The following is a 19038-nucleotide window of genomic DNA, read 5'->3' as shown; positions in this document are numbered from 1 at the left end:
AAAGATAATACTCGACTTATAATGAGGACATGTCGCTATGATTCGTATGTTTATTATATAATGAGGAACGTTTGGGTTTGAATGTTTTAGTTTAAATGCTGACCAAGTGGGAGAATATAAGAATATTTTTATTTGAGGAAATATATTTCTATTTAAAGAAATAAATTTCTATTTAAGGAAATAAATAAATAATTAATTTTCTGATAAATGAATATTTTATATTCATTGAATCTGGACAAAATTAATTATGTAATATTCTATATATGGTCAGATTTCTATATTCATTACCCGATTTGATTTCCTGAATTAATTGTCAAAATACTCTGATAATTAATGTGGCACAGATACTGATGGAGTATCTCACCTATAAATATGGGGTCTCGGTGCCCAAGCTCCTCGCTCATTCTGATTATTCAGCAAATTCCATCTAAAGAGAGTTGAGAGAGCAAGAAAGTCTGAACTCCAATACCGAAGCTATCGCAGGGATTGAAGCTCAAAGACCAATGGCTGGAGGTATTTCGATCCTTCATTATATATATTATCGATATGATTATAGTTTATTTTCCGCATTTCATATTGTATATATATATGCTATATTTCATATACTATATAATATTGTCTAACAAATTAGATATGAATTCCTAATGAGTTTGGCCAAATAGTTACTAATTACACAACAAAATAATATATTTTTAATAGATAATATTTAAAATGAAAAGTTTTAAGTAATTACACTCAATTCTTATGGCCATAAGAATTAGAGAGTGTAATTAGAACTCATCAATTACCTTCAATTACACTATTACAGTGCAATTACCTTGAATTATAATGTAATTACATGATCAGACAAATGTACAAAATTGTGTAATTACTTTCAATTACACTAAAATCCAATTGCTGTGTGGCTTTACAAATCACCTTTGTGAGGATGGAAGCATTGCTCTTCATTTATTTGAGAATTTATGTTTTTTAAAATAATTAGTAATTTTGCTCACTGAACTTTCAACAATACTGAATTCGCCCCTGAAATATATAGCTTGTTAAAAATTTCTCGTGAACTTTTACATTTATAGAAATCTAGTCCTTCTATTAGCTTCCGTCCCATTATTCCGTTTAAATGTTGACGTGTCTTTGTAAATTAGTAACTTTGCCTCCTAAATTTTGACAATTATTAAATCGTACCCTTTCAAAATAAAATGAGAAAGGTTTAACATTTTTTTTTACTAAATCTTAAACAATTAATTAAATTTTTATTTTTTTGAATAATTAAGAAAATTGAAAGAGAAATTAAATTTTAAAATTAATTAAACACTTTAAAAAATTATTTTTTTTATTAAAAAATCCTCTTAGATATTAAAAATTAAATTTTACGCAAAGAAGTTTGAATTTATTTTTTTTTTAAAAAAAAAATCTAGATTTGTTTAAGTAAACATAATATTTTTTTTAGTTTAATTTTTAAGTTTTTTTTTTTAAAAAAAAAGAATTATATTTTTATTGAATTTTTTAATTATTTTTTTTATTTGTTAAAATATGAGTTTATAAATATAAATAAGCTTGTTTTTTTTTTCAAAAATTCTTAGTTTCTTTAAATTATTTATTGACTTTAAAAAATTTTAATGTAATTTTTTAAAATACGTATTTATAAATTAAATAAAGTTTGAACATATATTTTTAAGAATAGTTTAAGTTTTTAAGTGAATTTAATATTTTTTTCTAGTAAAAATTAATAAAATATATATTTTTAAAGTTAATGTATTTTTATCATAAGGAGTAAAATTTTATGGTAAAAATAAGTAAAAGAAATAAAATCTAACAAAAGAGCATATGTAACGCCCTGACTAATAGGGACGCCACGTGTGTGCAATTTAATAAAATTCTCTGATTTCTATAATATGTAATTCTACTGAAAAGTGTGGGTAATTAAATTTTGATAATTAAAATTCAACTTTTAAAACTTTTTTAACAAAAGATAAGTGATATAGACTACGGGGTCCCCCTGTTTTCAAAATATTTACAAACTGGTTTCAAAGTATTTTACATCATAAACTTTACATTTCCAAAATACAATCAAAATAGAGCATCTTGTTTACTGGGTCGTGCCACTGCGGCTGGTATGTACATTGCTGCTGCGACCACAAACTCATGGTTGCTCAACCTTTGCCTTCCCTTTACCTGCACCATAAAGCACCCGTGAGTCACAGAGACTCAGCAAGAAAAGTGACCATAACAATAACTGAAAGAAAATGATTATCAATTTAATCTCATGTCATCATGTTTACTCATTACACAATATCATAAAGCATTCCTTTAAACATTACACATTCTTGGTACTTAATAAAGTACCCCTTTACCACTCGTCACCCACGAGCTGAATATGTCACTATCGTTGCCCGATAAAGCAAACGATAAGTAAGAAACTTAACCGCGGTTTCAAGAGTAATTACTCGTAACGGTAATAACCGTTTCCAACCCTAGGTCATAACCTAGGCTTAATAAATATTTAATCAAAGTCTTGATAATAATCAAGGCCACTTCCATTCAACTGTTAATCTTTAACCACATACAGTGCTTACCACTTTTCTTACCTTAGTTTAGAAGTTAAGAGTACGAGCCGACCTGAGTGGAAAACAAGCTAGGCGATCCCGGTCCTATGTCACGACAATTAAAACTCAAATGAATACCTTAACTTGATATTTTCTGGATTAAAACCCTAATTTAAAACCGATTAGACTTAGCCTTAACCAACTTTAAAATAACTCAAATAACTCTAAAACATTCAAAGGCAGGTACTAAGTTGAACCCCGAGTCAAAACAGGGTTCGGAGAAAACCCGAGAAATTTTCCCCTGCTGTAACCGGTCGACCGATTCTGGTACACCAGAACCAACCGGTCGACCGATTGCTGTTAGACCAGAAAAATTCTGGGTTTTCTTCCCCAGCTCGAACCAAAACCATTACAGACCTAAATTGCATTTCCAGAACAGTTCAATATACCAAGTACAACATATCCAACACATCATTTAATCACAATTCACCATTTAACTCAAAATCACCATCTCACATGAAAATTTCCACTAAACATCACTTTCAATACCAATTCAATTAAACAGCCCCTAACTTCACTCAAATTTCATTCAAACAAGTTCCATTTCAACCCTAAGAACCCACCTTACCCTCAGTTTATACCCTAGCTCAGAATTCATTGAAACTTTCACCAAAACCTAAACTAAACTTAAGAAAACAAATCAAGAGAAGTGTAGAAAGATCATACCTCCACTTAGCTAGCTTCTAGGGCTAAGATTAGCTCAAGAATTTGATGAAATGAAGTGAATTCTCCCTAGTTCCCAGCTGCTTCTAAGGGTCGGCAAGAGGAGAAGAAGAGGAAGGCTTGAGTGATGTAATTTTTTTTTTTGTTTTCTTGCCTTGGAAGGAAACCTCCTTAAATAGGGTTTTCTCTCTCTCTCTTTTTTTTTTAAGAGTTGGCAGCCCAAAACATCAAGAGAAAAGAAATTAACTTACCAAAAGACTAATCTACCCCCCCTTCCATTTTTTTTTTAAAAAAAAACTCTAGGGGCATTTTGGTAATTTCACTAATTCCCCAACCCGACATTCTAATAAAATTCTAACTTAATCCGGGATAATCTCAAAATAATTCTTTCATTAACGTCGTGAAATTACTAACCACATCGCTAAATTCTCACAATTGCCGGGCCCGAAAATAACGTATTTCATTAAATAATTTCTCAACAATTTACCTAAGTAAGATCATAATCCTACTTCGTTTCCAAAGTAATTACATATTTAATAAAATATGTCTATTTAAATATTATTTATTTTCTGGGATATTACAGCATAATTAGTTAGTGTCAAAAATCCATAAGACAAAAATACTAATTACTCTCTTTGCCATGAACAATCATAAAGCCCCCGGTCTTGATGGTATGTCTGTTTTGTTCTTTAAGAACTATTGGTAGTCAGTGGACGATGAATTCTGTGAAGCGGTTTCAGATTTCTTTAGGACTGGCAAAATGCACAAAGGTGTCAATGCTACGAATATTGTGCTTATCCCAAAAGTCTAGAACCTTAAAAGAACCAACCATTTCAGGCCAATTTCTCTTTGTAATGTTATGTACAAGGTCATTTCTAAGATCATTGCAAATAGAATCAAGCCTATATTGCCTAATCTTATTTGCCCCACTTAAGTCGCTTTTGTGTCGGGAAGGAATATTCAAGACAACAATGTGATAGTGCAGGAGATTATCCATTCATTCAACCGGAAAAGAGGCAAAGAAGGTTATTTTGCCATAAAAGTTGACCTCATGAAAGCCTACGATAAGCTGAATCGGGATTCCATTAAACAAGTGTTGTCTTGTTATGGTACACCTATGAAGTTTTGCAATTGGGTCTCCTAGTGTATTACGATAACAACCTTCAAAATCTATCTCAATGGGGGGCTGGTGGGCACGATTAAACCCTCCTGTGGTCTTCGGCAAGGGGATCCTCTGTCCCCTTACCTTTTCATCTGGACTGCCAAAATTTTATCAAGGCTCCTTCATGATGCCCTCTACAAGAACATTATTAAAGGTATTAGGCTGAGTAGAGGAGGCCCGGTTCTCTCTCATATCTTTTTTGCTGATGACTTAATTCTAGTGGGCAAAGCTAATTTGAGCGAAGCCAGAGGTTACTGACAGTGTCTTGAGAGGTTCTGTTCTTGGTCTGGCCAACAAGTTAATAAACTTAAGATCTCGATCTTTTTTAGTAAAAATACTCCCAGTGGCCTGAAGCGGGAGATCTGGGAGGCCCTGGGAATCGACTCCCCAGAAGGAAATGTGAAGTATTTAGGCCTCCCCCTGTTCAGATCAAGACAGAAAGATGCTGATTTCAATTTCATTCTGGACAATCTCTCAGCTAAGCTGCAGGGGTGGAAAGCGAAAACCTTGTCTAAGGCGGGCCGGGCTACTCTCATCAAATATATGGGTCTGTCGATGCTGATGTACGCTATGCAAACTACTAAACTCTCCAACCGTCTGGCTACCAAAATCGACAATATGGTGCGTGACTTCTGGTAGGGTTTTGAGAAAGACAATCACAGGATTTACCTAAAAGCATGGGATAAAATTTTCCTTCCAAAATCTCTTGGGGGCCTGGGTTTCAGAAAATCTAGAGAAATGAACCAAGTCTTTTTGGCTAAATGGGGGTGGAACATCCTTAATGGAAGTCAGTCTCTGTGCTGAAGGGTGCTTCAAGGGAAATACCTCAAAGGAAAAGAGTTCTTTAACTGTGGTTTCAAAGACTTTGATTCTTGGTTTTGGAAAACGTTATTAAAACCAAGTCCATCTTAAGGAAAGGTTCTTGCAAACTGGTGGCAGATGGGAGGGATACACGAATTTGGGAGGAACCTTAGATCCCTCACATGAAGAATTTCTTCCCTAAGCCCATTGGGATTCCTGCCAGGGACCATAGACTTGTTGCGGAGTTGCTTTCTAGAAATGGAGATTGGGATAGTCACAAGTTGAATAGCCTTTTTGATCGTGAAACTGTTTCTGCGATTTTAAGAGGTGGTGCTCCCTTTGGCATGGGTCAAGACAAGTGGATTTGGACTCTTGAAAAGGACGGGAGGTTCTCTTGTAAATCTGCTTATCTTACTCAGGCCTTGGAAAGAGCTCCCTTTTGTGAGGTTGCTCCCTCACTTTGAAATAGGCTTTGGAACAGTAAAGTTTTGGAGCGTCATAAGGTACTTTGGTGGTGCATTCTCTCCAACACCCTCCCTGTCAGGTCTGTAATTAGGAAAAGATTTCATATCGAGGAGGTGAGATGCTCTTTGTGTGGGAGGGAGGAGGAAACTATGGAACATCTATTTCTTACTTGTGATGTGGCTTTCCATGTCTAGCGATCTTCTCCTTGGGGTATTTATCCGATTTGTGACACTAGTATTCTGATGTGGGACCGGGTCAAATTTATTTGGGACCTGAAACATAAGGGGATTGATGTGGAGGAGGTTTTCCTGTATGCCTCACTTGTGGTCAACACCATCTGGCGCACTCGAAATGAGAAGGTACATAATAATCTCACTTTAGATGTGAAGAAGTGCATTGACTCTATTCGATTTTCTTTTGCAGAATTACATGCTACTATTTTCCCTTTCCCTGTCTCTTGCGTGAAGGAGTGCTGGTCTCTCTCCAAATTGAATTGCGATGTTAAATTGGGGCTTGATAGCATATGAATTAGGGGTGTTCATAAAAACCGAAAAACCAAAACCGACCATCAAACCGACCAGACCGTAACCGAATTTTCGGTTCCACGTCATCACCGAATTTGGCGGTCGGTTTCGGTTTCGGTTTTTTTGACATGGCGGTCGGTTTCAGTTTTTGAAATAAAAAAATAGTTTAACCAAAAAACCGTCAAAACCGCCAAAAACCGCCTAAAACTGCTGAACCGAAAACCGCAAAAAACCGTACTGTCGGTTTTATACGGTTATAATTTTTAAAAGGTCGGTTATAAAATTGTAAAAACCGACCATAACCGACCGATTTTCACCCTTAATGTGAATAGCAGTTGTTGCCAGGAACCACTTAGGCGAGGTAGTTCGAGTTCATACGACTTGTCTTGACTTTTGTGATGCTCTTTGTTGGGAAGCGGCGGCGTGCTCTTTGGCTAATTCTGCTGCTTTGGATTTTGAAGCCAAGTTTGTCATCGTGGAGAGCTACTCGAGGGTAGTTATCAATGCTCTCAATGGGAAGGAATCTAATTGAGTTATTAGAAACTATGTCTCTTTTTGTAATAGTCACTCTTCTTTATTTTCGAATTGTATTTTCTCTCATATTGACAGGACTTGTAATTTTGTTGCCCATACTGTAGCTAAGTGGGCGTTTACCTATGAGTTATTTGGTAATATTCCGCTATCTACCATCCCATTCAACATATTATGTAATAACCATGAGGTCTAATTTATTCTATTAATGAAATAGGTTTTTCTTTCAAAAAAAAAAATATATACTAATTATTCTTTTTTTTTAACCCATATTTTAAAAAAGGATGTTGTTATACGAGACGACAACATCATTAGCGTCGTTTATGGGGAAAAGCATTAGAGAAAATGAGAAATCCGAAAGAAGATGATAATGTACGTTACCAAAACCAGAAGCAACAACAAAAGCCCGCCATTATGCTCGTAAGCTCCTCCACTCTCAAACCCCCTTCTTCTTCTCCTCCATTAACGATCTCCGCTGACCTCCACGCTTCAGGTCTACCCATCAACTACCGTCGCCGCCACATTCTCGCCCTCATCGCTATCTCAGCGACTCCCGTCGTGATTCTCACTGTTAATTCGATTCCCGTTGCAGCTTCCGGTGAAATTTCTCAGCTCTGCAACGGGTAATTCAGTGAACAAAGTCATTCTAAGTCTTATTCTTTGTTTGTATGTTGATTCTCTAATATATCTTTATATATTAAAAGTGCCTATCTAACGGCATTTCTTGGTTTAACAGAATATACTAAAAAATAAAAGAATATTCTGTTAAATTTAACGATTAGGTTTGATCTCCCGTTAACAAATAAACCCAATAATTAAATCCAAAAAAATTAAACAATCTTTTAAATATTAATATTAATAATCTCTTTTTAAATTAAAAAAATCATCTTAGCCACATATTTCTCTAACAAACCTATCTTGGAGAATATTAATAATTTTTTTTTTTTTAAAAAAAAAGAAAAATATAGATATTTACCTTATATGAAAATATTATTGGTGCTTATTAGTAATTTGCAAAGAATGTGAAAGTCTATAAATATATAACATACATTAGAATAACATAATTAGAATAGAAATTTTTTCAATTAGAAGATTAATGTACATTTTACTATTAATAACATACATTATTATAACATAATTATGTTTTACTTACTAAATATACTGACACATATTTTATTTTTTTAAAACAAATCGTTTAAATAATTATACTATTTTAATTATTAATTAAAATAAAAAACTAAAATATTAAATAAAGCTAATAGTACGTGGCTTGGCACGTAACGATCATCTAGTATATATATATGTATATATATTGGTATTCCCGAGGTTTTAGTTATTTAATGAAAACGCTGATTCTTAGTGCAGAGAAAGATAGTACGATGAAACCGAGAAAGGAAGTAAAGAGAAGAAGCCGACCTTCATCACCCATCAAGGACCGAACTACAGTCTCTTCTGGATATGAATCTAGGTCTCCTGGGCCGCGCTCTTCCAGGCTCAGTCCCCCAGTCTCTCTTCACAACCGGGAGCTAGTAATTGATGACAGCACTCTCTTTGAAGGTCTCTCGATTTCTGAAGAACCCACCAGCTCCAGTTCCAATTCCAATCCTCGAAGTTTTCCATACAGTGTCAAGCAGCAATGCTGGGAGAAGGCCGAGAAGATCAAAGGACGAGATCCAGGTAGGTGGCGCCGAGATTCCCTTGGCAACATTGTCTTTCGGAAGCTTGTGGGCTGCCCAGGTTGTCTGTGTCATGACTATGATCACATTTTGCCTTACTCTAAGGTACTTGAATTTTAAATTTAACTCCATTTCCCTGTGGTTTTAATTACTATGTGGATATCATTACTTCAATTCGACATTCTCCATATGAGGAGGGCTATTGCTATAAGCTAATGAGTTAATGAAATGGCAATTATTATTATTGTCTTAATGAAATGACAATTTGGTTTTCTTGATTTTTTTATCTCCCTCAGCAGCAAATAAGGGTCTTTTTGGATGTTTTCTATCTTTGGTTGAGAAAATTAATACACTATTCCATGTAATTAGTTAGCTTGAAAAATATAGGAAAAGAAGGAAGTAATCTGAAGTGTTACTACAAAAAATCATTTGCAGGTGAGACTAAAAGTTAGATAAAATTGCTGCCAGTTTGAGCTTTTAACCCTGGAAACTCCTCACCATAAGAAATCTGCAAGGTTGACTTGGTATAGAATTATGAAATCATTTTTGTGGAAGAATCACTTTATGTTTGAGATGCCTGAAAACTATGCTGCGTCTGATTAGTCTTCACTTTGTGGGGTGTGGATTTACTCGAGATGTATATACATAACTCTTAGAACTGTATTAATAGTGCTCACTAAATCCTGAAACTAAACATTATATTGGTAGAGAATGCTAAGGCTTGAATTGTGTATCTTTTGTATTTCAGGGTGGACAAAGCACACTAGAAAATTGTCAGGTTTTACAGGTATGCAACTCTTCTTTTTTCATTCCAATACGCTTGTAACGTGCAATGGATGTATGCATTTTAATCAGGTGCACTTTTGTACATCTATAATTCTGTAGATCTAGTTTTTTTTTCCTTTTCTTTTTTTCCTTCTCTCATTCAACCAGCTTTGGCTAACTGTTTAAGCCATATGCATTTCTTTTTCTTTCTATGTCATTATTTCTTGAAGTCTATCTTGTGCTTTCTGTCCTTCTGTTGTTGTCTGCTTATTATAGATTTGCCCATTTGGTCTTTTGAAAAGTGGGATCATGGTTTTTCATCCTAATATATTAAACTACATACTAGGTTATCTTACTTTATATTATGATGTTTGATCACGTTCTAGTAGATACCTCATCCAACCTAGTTTTCATACTTACAACCTTTTCAGCCTTCACTGTTTACAAACAGTTGTAAATAAGGGACAATGCAGAACCGTGGGGCCTATTGGTATCTTGGGATGTTGCGGGATCTTTTTTACTCAACAATTTCATTTGTTATCGTGACAGCTAATGAGATCATAAAAACAGCAAAATTTTTGTTCTGCTTCTACTGTCTGATGATGAAACTAACACTTTCAAGAGAATACTTTGATGCATTGCAGGCAACAGTTAACCGGTCAAAAGGAAATCGAACTGAGCTATCCAGAGCTGAACTTATTCAGAAAAGCTCTTATTGTCGTGTCTCAGGTATTCCAAAACTCACTTGAAATCTTGAATGGATTAATCCAGCAGATTGGTCAACTGCAGACTCTTTAATTGGTTTGAACAAATTACAGGCCGCGACATGGATCTTCTCGAGCTTTCTGCCTATGGCAACGTTCGGCATTCAAAAGAGTCTGGGGGATGTAGAATTCAATAGCCACAAGCATTGTCTTTGCTCTATCCATCATTCAATCCTCCAATATTGTTTTCTTGGGTAAATTGGATTATTATTATTGTAACAAACGTAGCCAATGTCCTTAACTACCTTTGTAATCAAATTATTCATTTGTTACAGAAATCTTTATGCACTCACAAATCACAATATAATTGCACTGTTCTCTGATGTTTAGACTAGACTTTATTTTGTGGCACACTTCATATATGTGTAATTGCTGATTTTTACATTCTTTCCCTTAAAATACATTTTAAAATGACTGATAAATCTTATTATGACCGTTTTGTATTGATTTTTTTGCAGATTCCATTGAACTTTTTGTACCAATTTCTCTTAACACATTACTAATGAGTGAATGTACTTGTGGAAATGAGATTGAAAGTTCTAGTAATTCTGAAAGTTTAAGTAATTTATGCAGGTATGAATTTAGATGAATTAAAGCTAGAAAGATAAATCAATGAACACTACGTTTACAAGTTTCCTCTGCATTGGAAATACATTCTAACTGAGTAGTGTTTGGGTCCTTAAGAACCGAGTAAAGTAACATCCACTATAAAATTATTTCAATTACATTTACCAGTTCTAATTTACAAATCAAACAACATAATATGAAATGATTTTACACAAGATTTACTTAACTCTTGAATACAATTAAGAACACGGATCTAAACTCACTTAGATCCAAGAAGACAAGCTCCACTTGCTTCCACTAAGCTCAAATCCCTTCAGCAGATCAGTCTGAACTCTCTTCACACATTGTAGATCCACACTCTTTCGACCTTTGAAGATTTAATGAATTACGATCTGCAAGACACAATCAAAGAAACACAAAAAAATATTTTGTCCTAATAGAACAAGAATCACTAAATGATTTTATCAAAAATAGAGAGTTAGAAAAAGCAATATCAGCTTAATATGTAGTATATTTTGGTAAATCGACTCAGCTAATTAACTCCACAGCTCAAACTAACTAGCACTTACAGCATAATACAAAACATGACACTTACAAAGTTGATAAGGGTTTTACTCTAATAAATAACTCTTCAAGTTCATTAATATTTGGAACTTATTTGTTTACTACCATCCGTCTTAAAGATTGGTGTTAGTTCGTTTTTGGCTCTAATTGAAAAGTCATTTTTTTTTTCTTTTAGCCTTTTGATCTTCCTATTTTTTTCCTCGTAGACCGTTCTTCTAATTCTTTCCATCATGTTAACGAATATGCTATAGCAATTCCCGAGTCCAGATTGAAATAATAACTTGCTATAGTAGACTCAAGTTTAACCGCATTTTATATTTTCAAATTTATTCACCAACCTTTGAGAGGCGTTTACATGCTCAGTTTCGAACTTACTGTTCTATTGCTATATGTAATATGCCTAATAAAAATAGTTAAAACTTTACAAAACTTCACTCAAATGAAACTTAAAAACTTGTAAATTTTCAAGCAAAAAGGAATAGTGTTTGAAATGAATTGAATAATGTGGGGATTGTGAATAAAGTTAGTGACTTAAATAATGTGATAACTTTTTTTCCAAAAAACAAAAAAAAAGATATACGATAAATGCGAATAAAGTGTTAAAGAACTACTGGTTGGCATGAGTACTGTTTTTTGATAACTGTTGGCATGAGTATTGTTGATAAGTTAAAATAAGGCCTTCTTTTTTGACATGGGTATAGATCCCAAGCCCAACTTTAAAACCATGGACTTAATAGCTCAGGTATTATCAATTGCACATATTATATTATAGAATAATTTGCTAAGTTTAAATTTCAGCAATAAATAAATACTTAATTTTAATTTTTGGTACTAATAATATTTAAGTTATATTTCTAGAATTCTGTAAATACCTAACTATTAAATATTAAGCCATTAAATTCACGTGTCATTTTTTTTTATTGATATATTTAATTTTTTTTTTAAATAATAAAAAATTAATAATTTAGATCAATCAAGAAATGTCACGTAAAAATTTACTTAACCAAGTACCTACTAAATTTTTTTTATCAATTTCACATATATTATTATCATTGGGAAAGAGGGGAAAGGACAAGGACATAACAAACAAGCTTCCTTTTCAAAGCATATGGGAGGAAGTAATGCATACTGCAAAGTCCTACTTTTTAATGTCATTCATTAGCTTAGAACCACATGCTTTTTTCATGAAGTATGCTTATTCATGAAGTTTAATCAAAAGTGTAGATTATCATGCATTTACTAAAACCGTCTTTCTGTTTCTTATTATATTACTCCATAATATAATGTTTGATTGATTAAATAAAATGTTGTGTTACAAAATTATTTGCTACAAATGAGATATTATTTAATCTAGTGGGGGAATGTTATATTATTTTATATAATATAATATTTAGATTAAATAATTAAGTTGTGAATAATTAAGTGTGACAAAGTATTAATTTTGTCAAATTGTAACATACATTATGGAGTTACAAAATGTATGTAGAATGATCACAAAATAGGAGTTGCAAATCCTTTAAATTGATGATCACTTGAATATGTAACTCTCATCTCTTTTTCACTCTTAAATTAGTAAAAGATGTTACTAATTATTTATGAATGTGAATGAATGATAGCTATTAAAAATATAGTTGTTGGAGACTTGATTTATTCATTTATAAGGTGTATAAATGGTTCAAAATCAAGTGGGAATGATTTGGAACACTTTGGAAAAGAATTGGCCAAAGCTGAAAAAATGGTAACTAGTAACTAGTTACTGTTTTTTTCAGCATATTATTGCCCACGTTTTTGAAAGTTTGAGAGCTTTTGTAACAGCCCAAAACTCCTCCAAATCACCCAATTAATAACATAAATGCCCAATTTATGATTGGTAACATCCAAGGGCTTTATGGTGATCATTCATGTTCATATGAGAGTGAAAACTCTATAAATAAAGGTCATATTGTTCACTTGCATAAGAAGTAGTTGAAACCATTTGTTGTGGTTAGAACCTTGTGAGGATATGCTCATCCTTAGACACTAGGCTGAGCATATGAGGCTTGATAAATCCTTAAGAGCATTTCTAGAGTTTCCCTAAGTGTCCATATGAGGGAGGAAATGACTTTTAGGACAAAGGTCCTTGAGCCTTGGTCAAGCCTTTTGTGTGTTATCCTTCTTCTTCTCTAGATTTCTTGTAATCTTGATGAAATACTTTTATTTGTATTTTGAGTATTTTGATTGTAATCCTCTTATTCTCTCTTGTAATGAGAATTTTTCCAACAATCTAAAAGTCATTTCCATGGCATATTCTTCTTTCTAAAAGACTTGCCATGGAGGTCAAACAATCAAAGAAAATTATTTATGGGGGAGAGCATCAATCAAGATCATGAGAAGAAAAATAATGTGGTAAGAAATTCAAGCCATCCATGGGTAAGCATGGTGGATTTATTTGATAATAATATATTAACATATTCATATGATGAGATATGATATTTTGGTATAAATTTTTTATATGTTAATATATATTATATGTGTGTATATTATATTATTATATATAGTGATATATAATATTATAATTGAGATTATAACATAATAGTATATGTATATATGTGAGAGAGAGATATATATCATATATCATGTGACATATGTGAGTTATATGTATATTATATGATGAGCATGAGATATAATTACATATATATTTATGAGAATAAATATGTAGAAATAGTGATTTCTATATATATGCATATATGATATATATTATGTATATATGATATATATATATTGTGTATATGTATATTAATGTATTTGTATGTTATATATATATGATATGTAACATATATATATATATTTTATTGTGGAATTAATATTGATATTTTGTATATGTTATTTATGATAGTATGGTAACATATATACAATATTAATTAACATAAAATTATTTGAGAGTTATAATTGTATGGGAGTTATATATTAATTTTGTGTATTAATATATATATATAAATTATCATATTAATATATGTACTATATGGTATGATAATGGAGATGATGAGAAAGAAAATGTGTTCATTCTATCATTATTATTATGAGATTATATTGTGATTAAAGATAGTTACTTGGAAATGAAGTTCCATTTTGGTGATAATAATCTCATTTTATGAGATAAGAAAAAGTGAACTATGTGAGTTACACTTTTTTGTGTTTGTTCATTTCATAGCAAGAGCAAAGTGATCAAAGTGGGTCTAAATTGTAAAATGAGCTCATACAATTGGAAGGACAATTTTAGACTCAAAGAAAGTGGATCATTGTGGATTCAAATAATGAGATAAAAGATTATAAAATTGAAGTAGCAATTTTGAATCTTAAAAAGTAAAGTGGTGAAACAAAATTGATGAGAAGTAATTTTGTTAACTTTGGACTAATCTCAATGAGGAGATAACCATAAAATTGAAGAAGCAATTTTATCATTATGTGAATTTTGTGTTATCTATTAACAAATTTTAAGTATAATTTTGTTAATAAAGGACAAATAATGGATAAAATATTCTATTAATTTGTAAGTGGTATTTGGAGAGATTATCATGTGATATCGAAAGGTTCATGATAATTTTGAGTGCACATTATTTTGAAAGATAATGTGTAGAGAACAAAATAAAATAAAGAGATTTATTTTAAAGTGATATGTTTGTTTTAACTTTATGGTTAAATGTGGGGGTGAGATTTGAGTTTAATCAAATTTATTGAGAAATTATTGATTATATATATGTGGTTTTGAATTTAATATTCTAAATTAATATTTTGCTATGTGCATATGTGAAATTTTGACATATTTAGTGTCAAAATTTGGTGGTAATAATTTCAAGAAGGAAATTAAATTTAAGATAGTGGGGGTGCATACTCCAATATGAGAAGTTTAGACATATTGAGTGTCTAAAACTAAAAATGTATATATTTGAGATATATGCTTGATGTCTTAAATATAGTATAACTTTGACATGTTTGATGTATAAAGTTAAGTGTGTAATTTAGACATGTTTGGTGTCTAAATTAATGTTTAATTTTGATATGCTTGATATCAAAATTATTGAGAATTTGAGTTGTGTGAAAATTAATCTTTTATGATTGAATTTTTAAAGCTTAAGTACTTAAGGAGAAAAGTGGTCACAAAGTGAACACTATATATTTGGCTAGCATGATTCGTTTGGAATCAAAAGTGTGAGGTTAACAAATCGCTTAATCTTCATACAAGATTAAAGCATGAATTTCGAGGGATGGGACCTAAACTCCCTTAGCGTTTTGCTCATTGATGGTAACCTATCTTAACACTAGTAAAAATCTAGTCTTACGTTCAATAGGTAATAACAAGTCAATAGAGTGAATGTGGTACTCAATTGTCCCATCTATGGATGAGTACATGTGGTGAAAATTGATGGTTAAAACTGAAAGGTTTTTTAATGGAGCTTAAGCTTGAGAAAACTCACTTAAGCTTAAGAAAGTGTCTAAAGTGTTGTGAGACACTAAAACTCCACCTATATGGACTAGGGGTGGTGCCGCCTCTTATGAGAATTGGGAGTTATTCTCTAGAAAGTCCATGAATTGGATTTGTGCACATGGCCATTAACGGTGCAAAAGCAATCCATAAGGCTCTTGAGTGAACATAGCAAATGTGTGTGTGTTATCATCGGTTTGTTATCAAGAAATAGTGGTTCAATGCTACGGCAACCAAAATTTCGATAAACTTTGTGGTAATTACACTAAGGTAAAATTCAAGTCGAAAGACATTTTACACTATGCACAAATGCAATGGTTTCTATTAGAGTGTGAAGTTATTTAATCAAGTGGGGGAATATTATATTACTCCATAATATAATGTTTGATTGATTAAATAAAATGTTGTGTTACAAAATTATTTGCTACAAATGAGATATTATTTAATCTAGTGGGGGAATGTTATATTATTTTATATAATATAATATTTAGATTAAATAATTAAGTTGTGAATAATTAAGTGTGACAAAGTATTAATTTTGTCAAATTGTAACATACATTATGGAGTTACAAAATGTATGTAGAATGATCACAAAATAGGAGTTGCAAATCCTTTAAATTGATGATCACTTGAATATGTAACTCTCATCTCTTTTTCACTCTTAAATTAGTAAAAGATGTTACTAATTATTTATGAATGTGAATGAATGATAGCTATTAAAAATATAGTTGTTGGAGACTTGATTTATTCATTTATAAGGTGTATAAATGGTTCAAAATCAAGTGGGAATGATTTGGAACACTTTGGAAAAGAATTGGCCAAAGCTGAAAAAATGGTAACTAGTAACTAGTTACTGTTTTTTTCAGCATATTATTGCCCACGTTTTTGAAAGTTTGAGAGCTTTTGTAACAGCCCAAAACTCCTCCAAATCACCCAATTAATAACATAAATGCCCAATTTATGATTGGTAACATCCAAGGGCTTTATGGTGATCATTCATGTTCATATGAGAGTGAAAACTCTATAAATAAAGGTCATATTGTTCACTTGCATAAGAAGTAGTTGAAACCATTTGTTGTGGTTAGAACCTTGTGAGGATATGCTCATCCTTAGACACTAGGCTGAGCATATGAGGCTTGATAAATCCTTAAGAGCATTTCTAGAGTTTCCCTAAGTGTCCATATGAGGGAGGAAATGACTTTTAGGACAAAGGTCCTTGAGCCTTGGTCAAGCCTTTTGTGTGTTATCCTTCTTCTTCTCTAGATTTCTTGTAATCTTGATGAAATACTTTTATTTGTATTTTGAGTATTTTGATTGTAATCCTCTTATTCTCTCTTGTAATGAGAATTTTTCCAACATTTCTTTTCATAAAAATAACTGATATCCCAAACGAAAATGTAAAAGTTTGGTGTTCTTATGAGACCCCCACTACCTGTGTGTAAAAGAAAAAAAAGGTATGAATTCATCTTTTTCTTGCTTTTAGTGTAAAGTGAAGCTTTTGTTTCCGCACTTTCTCCTTTAAAGACACTTTTCATTTGAGCAACAACTTTTTAAAGTGTATTTTTATCATTTCTAAGACATTTTGTTCCAAGTATTTATGTTCTTGTGAATATTTTGACATTTCAATGTGTAAGGATAAGAGTAATAGAAAAGTTGATTTTTTAGTTTGATTGATCCTTCTTATGGAATTTTAGTGCCGCACACGTGTCCCACCTTCATACATATAATATATAAAATATTGTTTAAAGAAAAAAGAGAATAAGTGATGTACCTTAGTCTTTGAATTATTAATCATTGTAATACTAATCCTAAGTACCATGGAAGAATTATAGAAGTTTAACTAGCTCCTTTCAGTGTAGAGTCAAGGTTTTTTGCAGCCATAAATTTCAGAGAAATGCTAAAATGTTAAGCCCAACATACTACAGAGTGTTATTGCTACAAATGATATCATGTACTACAAATTTGAATTTAAATTGAGATGTATGAATTAATTTGTCATTAAATTACACAAATTATGATATGATATTTCTTATGATGTTGGACGTACACATTCTATAACGTCTCCAATGGAGTTCCAAAATTTTGATATATTGTCATAATTTGATATTTTTGTAAAATAAATAAAAAAAAAACTCTAATAGTATACTACAAATGTATTAAATTTGGCACACAATAAAAAATTGTGTAAAATTTAATACAAATTAAATATAACATTTTATTAAATTTAATATACAATAAATATTTATTTATAATAGTGCCATTAAATATTAATAAGTGACTATATATATTTTTTAATTATAAAATGTCATTGTGTATAGGTGTACAATTTCATAAATTATGGTAAATATAGCATTTGGTCATGTTTTCTGACAAATAAACACTTTCTTTAGACAGTGCACAGTGCATTTGAGATAGTCATGTAGAAATGCTCAAAACTTTTATTACAACTAATGTTAAAACCACAGCCCTAAAATGTTGTAGTGACATTTTGGACCAGTTGCCAAACAAGAAGACTAGCCTAAAAGAAAGGTTTTTCTACCACGACATCACACCCTTAATTGAAACCAAATAGTAGTGCATTTTTTTTTTTGAAGATAAATGAAAATTTTATTAATTTGTAAATCCATTATATGTAAATAATTCTCATCGAGCATAATTAGTAAAATAGACAAACCAAGTTGTTTACAATAAGAACACAAATTCTAACAGTATTTTTAACTAATTGACTCACAAGCCGCCAACTATAAAATATCAAAATATTATGAAAAGTACTAGATTTCCATCTTGAATGAACATTTGACAGATCACATTTATTAATGACAATCGACTAAAAAGTTTTCAATAAAAATTGGATAGAAGCACCCCCAATTAAAAAAAAATATAGTAAAATCCACGACAAAGAAAAATCCCGCCATCGTGAACCGACCACAAAATCCCTCTTCTCAAACCGTGCAAGGAACCAATCGCTATAATTGTGCATTAACTTACTTTGTTGATTAGAACTTTTCCACTATAAAGAAGAATTAAAAATAATGTTCCTTTGTTGACTTTTTAATGTAACAATTTTAATTAATTTTATAACTTTTTGACAAGTCCAAAAACTTCCACACTTGATTACTTTTCTCAAGGTACTCGTTAAAGTGATTAGTTAGGCTCAAATAGTTGGGATCTTAAGTGGGCATGAACCACAAAGCTAAGTCCCAAAAATGAAACAATGCTAAAAGAAGAGGGGAAAGTTGTAGCAACAAAACTATATTGTTTTGTCCACAAACTCAAAATTAACATGAGATAACTCAGATAAGCACATTAGGTATGTTATAGTGGGAAGTTGACTCCGAACGCAATGATAAACATTACTTTCAACAAGAAAGTCAAAATAAATAATCACTCTCACTAAAGCCAAAATTATAATAAACTATAGAATTGAATAAATGAAATGTCAAAACAGCAAAGCCAATTTCAACATTGCAGAGTCCATTATTTTGTGCATG

The 19038-nt window shown here is 31.7% G+C and overlaps 1 protein-coding gene across 9 annotated transcripts; it reads left to right on the top strand.

Moving 5' to 3' along the window:
- Positions 1–7065: 7065 nt before the first annotated feature.
- Positions 7066–10277, top strand: LOC115711581 (uncharacterized). Of its 9 annotated transcripts, none has more exons than XM_061112165.1 (6): positions 7066–7169; positions 7243–7347; positions 8115–8530; positions 9174–9212; positions 9835–9919; positions 10009–10277. In XM_061112165.1, exons 3-6 carry the CDS (start codon positions 8129–8131, stop codon positions 10089–10091), a joined length of 609 nt encoding a protein of 202 aa, XP_060968148.1. In that variant the 5' UTR covers positions 7066–7169; positions 7243–7347; positions 8115–8128; the 3' UTR covers positions 10092–10277. The 9 variants fall into 9 exon arrangements, with proteins under 9 accessions (XP_060968148.1, XP_060968146.1, XP_060968150.1 ...); XM_061112163.1 differs by having other exon boundaries at positions 8110–8530; XM_061112167.1 differs by having other exon boundaries at positions 7243–7389.
- The last annotated feature ends 8761 nt before the right edge of the window (positions 10278–19038 follow it).

This window comes from Cannabis sativa, chromosome 3 (genome assembly GCF_029168945.1).
Source record: "Cannabis sativa cultivar Pink pepper isolate KNU-18-1 chromosome 3, ASM2916894v1, whole genome shotgun sequence".
Taxonomy (NCBI): domain Eukaryota; kingdom Viridiplantae; phylum Streptophyta; class Magnoliopsida; order Rosales; family Cannabaceae; genus Cannabis; species Cannabis sativa.
This window is presented reverse-complemented; position numbering and strand designations above follow the sequence as displayed.

Coding starts and splice junctions, on each gene's coding strand:
- LOC115711581 (XM_030639940.2), top strand. CDS start 7,095: ATGAGAAATCCGAAAGAAGATGATAATGTACGTTACCAAAACCAGAAG. Junction 8,531..9,173: donor ACATTTTGCCTTACTCTAAG/GTACTTGAATTT, acceptor TTTGTATTTCAG/GGTGGACAAAGCACACTAGA. Junction 9,920..10,008: donor CTCTTATTGTCGTGTCTCAG/GTATTCCAAAAC, acceptor AACAAATTACAG/GCCGCGACATGGATCTTCTC.